Raw genomic sequence first — 11123 nt, forward strand, 5'->3', positions numbered from 1 at the left:
TTCCTGCTGCTTCTGAGTAAGCTCCCGAATTCATCTTGCTGGACTCCTTTGTGGCACAGCAAATACTCCTTTTCAAAGGCAAGTGTTGTATACTGTTTCACTACAAAATTATTTTTTTTTTTTCCCCCCACTGTTACACCAGTGGGGGTCAAGCTTTCAGGCCATGCAGACAACATACCTTCCACTGGCAGGAAAAGGTGATGTATGAGAGTCTGGCCTCTGTCATGCAGTCTTAGGTGCAGGTAGTACAGCCGCATGTTCAGTGCTGCCTTGTAGGTGTACACGTAGCTCCCTGCCTGCTGGGTCTGAGATGTGTGTGAATAGGTTCTTTTCCACAGGCACTCAGACCTGTGCAAGAAATGGGCCCTAGTCCAGGAGAACTGTTCAGATAGAAACATCCTGCTCCCAGTTGCTGTGTGTCCCAGAGGGCTCTCGGTTCCTCCTCTGTCATGGATACAACTGCTGGGGAACAGGCACTGGGAAACACAGTGGCATCAAGGCTGAGCATCTCCATTTACAGAGTATCTGCTTGAGACAAGGACATGCGTTCTCCAGAATCCCTCAGGAGCAGTGGCAGTTCTTGTTTTCTGGGGAAAAAAAGGTCTACTTTTGTTCTGGCAGAATCCCAAAGGTCCTGTCAGAGAAGGGGCAGGATCACCAAGATACCCAGTGCTCAATGCTTTCAGTGCAAGGCACATCACTGTTGGTCATTGCCTTCCCCTCCATGTACCTTTGTGTTCTCTCTTGGTCTCTTTAAACAATTAAAAACCAAACAAATAAAACCTCAAAAAAATCTGTGCAGTTTGTACATAGTGATAATTAAGCATTAATCACGTTTGATGTGCTTTACCATTTTTAACTAAGCTCTGTGGTAGGAGGTTTCTCCTTTAACAGACAAAAATGATTTTTGTGTCAAGGAAATGTACTAGAATGCTGAAGTGTTCATTTTGGAAAGGCAGATGTCCAGTACATTGGTATTAATAACCAATTATTAGCAAAAGGATATACAATTTGGATGTTGTGTTGATTCTCTTAAGAGGGGGGAGAGGGGAATGTAGTTTCTTCTACCAAATCAGCCTTGGTTTTCCTTGTTTTTTAAAAAAAAAAAAAAAAGTTTTGCTAAAAATAAGAAAATATTCATTTTTTGGATTTATATGGTTAATGCAATTCGTGATTTTATAAGACTGTGGCAGGCAACGCGTTCATTTGTGGCTTCCCCTTTTACTTTGAAATTCAGTTCTGTATTACTGCATGCTGCAGTACAGCTGTGCTTGGCAAAATACACACCATGAGGTACCTGGCTCTGCCAGGCCTCTACACTGGCTGTGCTTTGCATTCTTCTTATTTGTTTGAACATAACTTATCAAACTATGCACCACCTTTTATGTGAATAAAGATCTAGAGGCTTCAATTGATGATGACATATTCCAACCAACAACATACCTTATTAATAAGGTATACCTCTTCTGTTATTTTTTGTACTAAATTTCTTGTCCAGGCTGTTTTGCCTGACAGACCAGCCCGTGCAAGTAAGAACGTATAATATCCAAGTGTATTTGTTAAAGTACTAAGGAGTTTGTGTTCTAACACTTAAAATGAGGACAATAGTTGGTGAAATGTTTAGTAATGGGAGAAATTAAATGCTTCAGTCTTAATGCCTGATGTGTCGCATCTCTGTGTGTTTTGAAATACTAGTGTGTACCATAGGACACTGGGATCAAAACTGGTCTTTTTTGCGCTCTGTCTCAAAGCAAATGAGCAAGTGGTTTTGTGGGGGCAAAAAGATGGAATGCTCTGGTGCTGTGGGATTTACTGAATTCTTAATAAACTTGAGGAAGAGAGGAGACGCTTGGTTTTGCAGTTAGTTTGTGGTTTTAAATAAGCGCATAAAGTTCTGACAAGCGGTAGTTGCTATAAGCAGGATTTTTGGCATTGGAACGTTTTTCTCATCCAGCTGGAAAACAAAACAAAACTCAGTTGTTAATGAAGCAATGTTAATGCATTCATCTTTGCATCCCTTTAGAATTAACAAATCAGCATGAAGCCCTTTAAAAGTGTAAATTAATCTGCGGGACAGTAAAATCAAGCGTCATCATAGCTGGTGCATTGCAGCTCTGCCTTTAAGAAATGCAGCTTATTTAACCAAGACATGATGTTACTTTGCATTTGAAGAATCTATAGCAAATCAAAATTTAATCCAGGCTCTCCGCTTTTACTGAAGTGATTTTTTTTTTTTTTGAAAAAAAATTTTTTTCTTTTACATCGTGGCAGTCTCCCATGACAATCAGTGGTAGTTCTTGTCCTAATGATATCATCGTTCAGTCTCCCCACCACTACCAGGGGAGACGTACAGGCGCTCGTTATTCACTGGCAACTGCCTTCTCTTGCATTTTCTGCTGAAGACAGGCTGCATTTACTCATCTGCTGTGCATTCGCTTTGTTTGATTTGCCCGGGTTTTAAAGATATTGTGTGCATATGGATGTCCCTCTAATTATATAGAGAAAATGAAGACTGCTGTGACTGATGGAGGAACTGAACAGTTTGTTCACCAAGCATGTAACACGTTTGATTTTGGTCGCAAATTTATAAACATGCTGTATTTTAACTGGGTGATCTCATTGCCTCTGTGGAAGAGAGGTTATAAAGACACATGCCGAAGTCTTCATGTCTAGTGAAAAACATGGCCTCGGTAGCTCATGGAAAAAAGTATGTTTATCGCTGACATAGATACATAGAACATTGTTGAACCAGAGCCATTTGTGAAGAGATGAGAGGGAAATATTATACTCGATGCAGAAACACTAGTCTAAGTGGGGCTAGATGAATTTTGAATTAAACAGAATTTTAAAAATACAGTTTAAAGGGAAAAAATGTAAAATATCTCTGAGCAGATAAAAACAAACAAAAATCCCCATGTTGCACTTGAGCGGGCGATACATCACTAGATGTGTCTGAATCAAATACACTAGCAGTTGAACAGTGTTTTGAATAACAAACTTTGCTGGTCATGGTAACAGCTGTAATGGAATATATTTGTGTGGTGTGTACGAATCTATGCTAAATGAACACGATTAAAGTGCAGAAGGACACAGTCAAGTTTCCCCAAGTAATCTTAGCTCAGCCTTGGGCACGCAACATTAATATTTCCCCCCACCACCCCCCCCAAGGATTCCTTATCTTCTGTAATAGCCATGCTGGGGAGTTAAGAGGAGGTTTTGTGTGCAACACAAATCAAAAGTGTCAGCATACTCTGAGTGATTTCATAGTGAGAAAGCAGAAACGAATGAGTCTTCAGTGCATATGCAAGGGCCTAAGAAACGCAAATGTGAAGCAGTTTCCTTCTCCTGTTCATGACCTGGCATAGATACACGTATAGAGGAGAACTATTCCTCTATTTCTTCACTGGCATCACCTCTCTGCCCCCAAGGGAATCCATGCCTGAGCCCTTTTGTCTTCAGAGTCATGGCTGAATGTAGTGAGCAGTTCGCTCTATAAGTACAGCAAACATAAAAGTCTATAAAATAACTGATGGGCCTTTTGATAAGTATGCAGCAACATGGACCACTACAAGTTGAGTTGGGTGGCTGAATGTAGTGAGCAGTTTGCTCTATAAGTACAGTAAACATAAAAGTCTATAACATAACTGATGGGCCTTTTGATAAGTATACAGCAACATGGACCACTACAAGTTGAGTTGGCATATTGCAGGTGAAGCAGCAAAAAAAAAAAAAAAGAAAAAAATCCTTAAATTCAGATCAAGTTTCAGAAATAAAGACACTTTGGGGTTTTGGTTGTTATAGAGGGTGGGGAGAGAAGAAAGCTTTTTTTAAAAAGAAAAGTTAATGTTGGTGCCTGTTTGTCTTTTAGGTATGTACATTCTGACAACTGCCCTGCTGCCCCTCCTGGAAAAAGAAGCTGATGCCAGAGTGGTGAGTCTGCAATGCTGTTGAAAAGTGGTGTTTTACTGTTCTTACGTTCTGGTTTGTGACAGCATTTCTTTGACAGTGCTTTAGTTACAATGCTGTAAGCATCTCTAGAATCCTCTTGGATTTTGCTAACCACCACCACCTTCTCCAAGGCAAAGCTCCTGCCTGCTACTCTGAACCCTTCATTGAAAATCAAGAGTAAAACACTTCCTTTGGAAACCTCCCCTTTTACTTTCCCTGGGGCAAGGTATCTCCTGCAGCATAGTGCAAAATACCTGTAACAGGAGTATAGGCTTAAAAGAACCTTACAGATCTTGGTGTAAAATAGGACAGCAGGTACTTTTTTTTTTTTAATGAAATTTCCCAAATTTTGTACAGTCTCATTTTCTAATTAGCTTCTGTAAATGCTAAACATATAAACTACAAATAGTGCTATTCTGCTATTTTCTCTCTCCCATTTACTTTTCAAAAGGAAGAAGCACAAAGTTCCCTGAAGGAGTCAATATCACATTGAATGAAAATCACTTTCTAAAAAAAATTCTATTTCTTCCATCTCATCTCCAGGTATGCTCCACACATGAGCACAAGCAAAGAGTATGCAGAGGAATCCTGCTCCCTTGAGACTTCCAAATATGGTCTGAAGACCACTTTACATGCATGAGTGCAATTGTGGGGAGTTCCTGTTTTGTTTGCTTTTCATTCATTTGCTTTTCATTCATTCAATTACAGATAACTGTCTCTTCTGGGGGCATGCTAGTTCAAAAATTAAACATATCTGACTTGCAGTCAGAAAGTGGGACATTTGATGGAACTATGGTGTACGCACAAAACAAGGTACAGTCCATGGTTTTGAAAACAAAGCCCAGCCCTTGTTTGCTAGGCAGCTTATACCATCTGCTTTGCAAAAAGCCTGTTGTTCACTGTTGCTTTCCCATTGCATCCAACCTGTACAGAAACGCACAAGCAATAATCTTCAGGAGTATGATGGTGTGCAGTTATGAGTGCATACCATCTTGCCTGGAGAGCACGGCTAGACTTTCATTTGATTTGTTGTAAGTCTCGAGGGGGGAAACTGTCTGTAGCCGACAGACCCTTTCTGCCTGCTCAGTTCTTACCTACAGTCTGCAGCAAGTAGCTGTGGTCAGTAGAAGCAGTGTAACCACTTGAAAAGGAACCTTGTGGCTGGGATACGGATTGCGATGACTGTGGTGCTCTCTGACAAAATTATCCAATGAATCCAATCGGGATGAGCAAGGGTATATTTCTGCTATACATAAATGCCCTGGTACTTACAACACCTTTGATGTAGTTTATCTTTCTGGGAACTAACTTGGTGGACAGGCTATTGAACTTGATGCTAGTCTGGCTCTTTTTGCTCTACCCTAGAGACAGCAAGTTGTCTTGACAGAACAATGGGCAAAAGCTCACAGAAACATCCATTTCTCCGTTATGCACCCCGGCTGGGCAGACACTCCAGGTAACATCTGCTTGACACTGACTATATTTTTTTTTTCTTTTCAGGATTAGTCTAAAAGCAAAGAGAAATGAAACTTTCTGGTAGATTTCTCCAACAGGTGCAGTGATTTCTTGGCTCCAAACTGGTGCTTGAAGTAGTTTTGTACCCCCTTGGTAGCTCTGTTCTGCACAGTGTCTCCTGTCTGTGTATATCCAGAGAAGAATAATGGGCAATGAATGGTTCCAGCCCTGCACAAATGCACAGCAGAGCCACAGTGCTTTAAGCTAACCTTTAAGTTACACTTGTAGTGGGACTATTAAACACACAGATGGAGCTTCTGCCTCTCTAAGTACCAACATGCAGCCATTGGGAATTTGTGAGGGCATATAGGAAAATGGAGCACGCACCATTCTGCAAGCCGTGTTCCTCTGCTCTTCCTTTAAACATTTACTGCCGTTGAGAAGCAGCGTGTTTGGCCAGACAGCACTTTGTCTGAGCTGCAGCTGTTCTTCAGTGACTGTGTCTCAGCAGATGGGCCAGCATCAGTTATCCAGTATCCACGTTGCATTCCGCAATGTGTTACCAGCCCATAGCACCCAAGCTGGAGATGCAGACTAGCAATCTGATCTCTAGGTCTTTTCTAGGGATGCAGTTTCCCAAATTTGCTTCTGATGTCAGAAGCATTTACCCTGTCTACTTTAGGCTTGAAAACTGCCCTTTTGCAACTAAATACCCTAGTATTTCTTTTTCTTTAAAATATGTTTATTTTTGCACGTCCTTTGTGGATTTCAAACGTAATGAACCATAAAGTTATGCCATCTTAAAGTTCAAGGACTCTCCAACCCGCAAAAATAAACAGCTGCAGGGCATGGGCCTTCAATCATCACCTGTTGGACAAAATGAAAAGACATCAGAGTTTAAACATGAATTATGTAGTTGGTTTAGGTACTGTTTACCATACAGTTTTTAAATACAGTGCTGCAACTAGTTTCCTAAAACTGGTGAGAAAATAAGAGCTAAAAATCCTGTTAGAATACCCGTTTTTTGGTATTTCTGTTTCCCCCATGTCTGTCTTCTTTGCAGTTTAGAATGGAATTGGCCCAGGAACCTCTTGCTGATCCTGTTCTCAGCTCCTACTAGTACTGTACCTGTAATTTGACCCAAACAAACAACTGGTGGATCATCTGGCAGTTTAGCACTATTCCACCACAAGTCATCGTACTCCTAGCTATGGGGAAATACTTGTTCTCTCTTATGAACACTGAGATGCCTTCTCTTCCTCCTACACTCACAAAGGCAATTTTAAGCTGCTGCTTTTTTTTTTCTTTAATCAAACCGCCATTCCATTGTTATTCTTTTTAGCTGTGAGATCGTCAATGCCAGATTTCTATCAGAAGATGAAGAATACCCTGCGCACAGAGGCCCAGGGAGCCGATACTGTTGTATGGTTGGCAGTATCATCTGAAGCAACAAAGTTACCGAGTGGCTTGTTCTTCCAAGGTAAGGCAGCAGTGTCTTACCAATATTGCATAGCAGTGGAGATCCCTAAGCTGTCGGAACTGTAGGATCCCCATCTGGCCTGGAAGGGGATGAAGGCTGGACCAGGCAACTGTTGATCAAAGGATAAAGTATTTCTCAAAATCATTCCAAGACTAAAGGTTCAAGTGAGCATTGTGCAACCAGAGAACCACCATGTTAAGTTGTTATGTTCCTGCTTTTGTCCTCTAAAGTAGCTGATAGAGACTTCAAAGCATTTCTTTAGGGAGGGTTGGTTGGTTGTTGTTTTTTTTTAATGAAAATGGCTGTATGCAGGACTGTTCTAAGGGAAGGTGATTTACAGCAGTCAAACAGCATCTTTTATGATGCTGGGAAACTAGCATCCTCCTCACAGAGCACTGGAGGTTGGCTTTGCTTTGACACACTACCGTTCCATGCTAGTTAAAACTGCCAATTCCCCCTTTCTCTAACGCTGAGCTGAGACTTGAGCACAGTGGCATTTTTGGCACTGTAAGCATAGGGAATGGAAAAATAGGGCAGAGCCTTTCTTTTCTCCCAGGCAAATGACAGGCATCTTAGTAGGTGCAGCTGGAAGCATAGATGTGTTAATGATGATGCAGGTCAGTCCAGAAGGAGAAAGCAAAGCTCAGGGTAGTTGCTTACAGAAGCCCAGTACTTTTGTTGGATGTGGCACTCAAATTCTGATTCTCTGAATTTCTAGGAGGAGCACGCAGGAAGTTCAGACTTTTCCAGAGTTGGGTTGACTTTGTCCCTTCTGTCCCCTCCCAGATGGTCACACAGGGTTGCTTGACAGACACTTAACTGGACCTTTTTCATGTCATCATGTGGTGCTTGCAGAAACCCAACATCCTAGCTGGTCGGTCTTCTTTGTAGAACCAGGCTTTGCCTTTTTCGTACTCCTGTCACTGCCTTCTGGTCCTAATGCTTCTGCTCAGTTGTTCTTTCTCTAGATCATAATTCCACCAGGCTCTTGCCTTTGGCCTTTGTCTGCCCCCACCTTTAGTAAACGGGGAACACGCCTTGGCTCTTTAGCTATAGCTAATGACTTTTGAGAGCTTTGGTCTTGGCATGACTGGTCTTAAGGCTGCAAGAGAAGTCCTGTGTCTGCATCCCCTGCTTATCAAATAGTGATGAAGTCAATTATTTCTCTCTCCTACTGCCCTTTGGAAGCCACAGCTTAATGTGGGCCTTCTTCAGGCCCTTTCAGTAAAGGGCTTTGTGTGCAGGAGCGCTTTACCACAGGCCCTGCTCTTCTCCTAGACAGCCATTTCCTGAATCAGTCACAACTTCCCTCCATTTCCTCCATTCTCTTTTATTCTGTTCCCTTTGAATGCAAACCAAAGCCAGCAAATATTTTTTTCCTGAGGAAAAAAAATGGGAAGTGAGAACATGACTCATACAACCAGAATTCTCTGAATCTGCCAAAATAAATAAAAAATGTTTGACAGAGTCTTGCTTTCCAAAGACTAGAAGCATCTTCTCCATGATGCTGAACTTGGCTTTCACACATCATTCCTGAACTTTAGCACAGCCTCCTGGAAGCAGTACGATTAAGTAGGAAGCAGTTCATATTCAGTGATGGAGAAGGGGACGTTCCTCCGCACGTTTCTCTCTCCTCAGTTTTCCATGAGCAGAGGTTATGCGGTGTGTGCAGCCAGTTACAACATTTGCTCTTAAGAGAGCAAACACCTCTGCTCTCCTGGGAAGCCTGGTGGCAGCCTGATAGGTTTTCAGAGAAATCTGCTGCCCAGTGTTGCAACAGCTTGTTCTTTTAGTCTTGGCTGACTGCTGCAGAACTTGGACTTATTAAATAGACTAACAGTGCTGCACCAGTGCTCTGACCGTTGTTTCATAGACATCTGAGAGAGCATCATCATAAAGTTCCCAAGCTCTGGATACCATGTTTTTGGAGAGAAAAACCCCTTAGAATGGATGGTGATGTAGCTATATTTACACAGAGTGAGTGAGGAGTACAAGATTTGGAAAACAACGCAAAGCATCAAATTGAGCAAATTAGGTCAGACATCTTTATGTTGGATCCATGTTACTTACAGAGATTGAGCAATTAGCTTAAGTTCTTTAGCATTTATAATTTAACCATTATTTTTAAGGATGAAAGTAAGCATTTTAAGATTTGAAAATAATCCAAAGTCCCAGCTGGGGAATTTGTGTAGCACTAGAAAAATTATTCAGGAGGCAAGGAAAAAACCCTGTCTCATGCTGCAAAAGCAACCTGTGCCTGCAACAACAAGCTCAAGTTATTGGTCTTTGTCTACAGGAGTTGCACTGGTGACAGGGAGCAGGCGTAACCCCACAATAAGGCCTTCCTTTATCTATACTCTTCCTAGCTGCAAATGAGGTCTTGCTCCCCAGTCTAAGTCATATCGTGCTAAGGGACAGTCACTCTAGTTCCAGAATACAAATGAAATTAATTTAATTTCTGTTTTGGAAGATATGCTTAACTAACTTTGTTTACAGATACCTAGAAGGTAAGTTTCCTGCCTTCAAGACCGTGAGGTATGTTTGGGCAGTAAGGAGCCTAGCAGAAAAATCTCCTTTGTGCTAGAATGGGTAGTTAAATGTACCCATAAGTTTGTGTTTTGTTTTGTTTTTCTGTCTTCCAGACAGGCAACCAGTCCCTACGCACTTACCCCTGGCAAGCACTCACAGTCCGCCAGAGGATGAGGAGAAGCTAATGGAGATGCTGGAAGAGTTCTCCCAGAAGTTTAAATCCACTTCTCCAGGAACTTAGTGTCACTGCTGACACAGCGTAACCACAAAGCTTCTAATTACACAGTAACAGTACTGTAGTGCACCTGTTGTTGAGGGGAAGTAGGATGCCATAGGCCTGTTAAAAATAAACTGGGTTCAGGTGTTCTCATCATGGAGGAGAGTGGCACTTGCCACATGTTTTCTCTGCTGCTGAGAGTCTCTCCCATTGTGATATGCACCTGCTGTCTCAAGACACAGTAAGGTTGTGTTCTTTGAATTGGAACAAAAACTGGGAGGCATTAGAATAAAACCCGAGGCTTTGTGAAGTTACCCAAAATCATTTAAAACATTCAGCACAGAGAAATACAGAGGAGTGTACCTTCAGTGGCCGTCGTGAGGGACTTCAGGAAAGGAGTAGTAAATGTTTTAAACAACGTTTAAGCACTGTATTTGACAGGCTGGCTTCCTTCACTGTGTGAGGGTGACTGGGCTCAAACCTATAACTGGGAACGCAGAAACTCTCTCTTGCATCGCCTGCTTAGCTTAAATGGAAGGATTCCTCACGGCCTTCAGTTTCTATAAATCAATGCTGGTATGCAGAAGTGATCTGCTTCCTCATGTTTAAACAGCAAGAATTTAGGAACGCTGCCAAATGCCTTCCACATTACTTTGTGGAGCTAGGGCTGAATATTACCCCGTTTATGTCAAACTACCATGAAGTAGGAGGTTTCGACAAATACCACACCCAGACATGGCTGGATCCAGCAGAGAAACGGCTGCATGACTCTAGGCATGAAAGGAAATAACATGCTAAGCCGTATGTGCTTGCCACTTCTGTGAAAGATCAAAGGGAATTGCTTTATCATTATGAATGGATTAAGAGAGGGAAAGGAACACTGCAGGGCACAGGTTTTAGAGGAGAAGCCCACCTCCGGCTAAGAGGGTGGTATTTTGCCTGGAACTGTTTATTTCCAGACACAGAGGATGGGATTTGTCTTACCTGACCTGTGGACATTTGACTTCCTCGCCGGGCTTCTCACTGTAAATCACTAGAGAGAAAACAGGCTCTTTCACAGTGATTTACTGGGTCTAGTTTGAGAAACAACACCGACATTCCTACATCTTTCCACTTATGGTGAAGACAGCCAGCTCAGACAAAGACATTCAGGTGGGATTAATTTTGTCTTACGTATTTTAAATTTACTGCAAAGCTAAGACTATTAATAACAATCATGGTAATACATTTTCTCCTGAACCGAGTGTGTTTGATAGCAAACTGCATACAGAACCCAAGCAAGTTGCGCTACTGCTTTACACGTGGCTGCGGACCAGTGTGGTAGGACAAAAGTCCCAGACGCAAATATAGCGTGGTTGTTCTTGAGCTCTCTGCAGTGCCTGGTAGCTAAAGGCCACGCTGATGGGCAGAGGAGAATGCGTTATGGCTGCTTTATGTAATTTAGTTTCCCAAAAGATAACCTCATTTACTCATTATTCAAAGACATCCGTCAAA

General features: G+C 42.0%; 1 protein-coding gene across 1 annotated transcript in view; it reads left to right on the forward strand.

The window, feature by feature from the left end:
• The window catches only part of DHRS12 (dehydrogenase/reductase (SDR family) member 12), a gene marked incomplete at its 5' end in the record, with an annotated part of 29009 nt that extends 19356 nt beyond the window's left edge, over positions 1–9653 (forward strand). The window contains 5 exon segments of the mRNA XM_009709866.1: positions 3869–3930; positions 4657–4761; positions 5314–5404; positions 6746–6883; positions 9526–9653. Of these exon segments, the coding sequence (XP_009708168.1) occupies positions 3869–3930; positions 4657–4761; positions 5314–5404; positions 6746–6883; positions 9526–9653 (524 nt within the window).
• Between the last annotated feature and the right edge of the window lie 1470 nt (positions 9654–11123).

This window comes from Cariama cristata, unplaced genomic scaffold (assembly GCF_000690535.1).
Source record: "Cariama cristata isolate BGI_N322 unplaced genomic scaffold, ASM69053v1 scaffold13791, whole genome shotgun sequence".
Lineage (NCBI taxonomy): Eukaryota > Metazoa > Chordata > Aves > Cariamiformes > Cariamidae > Cariama > Cariama cristata.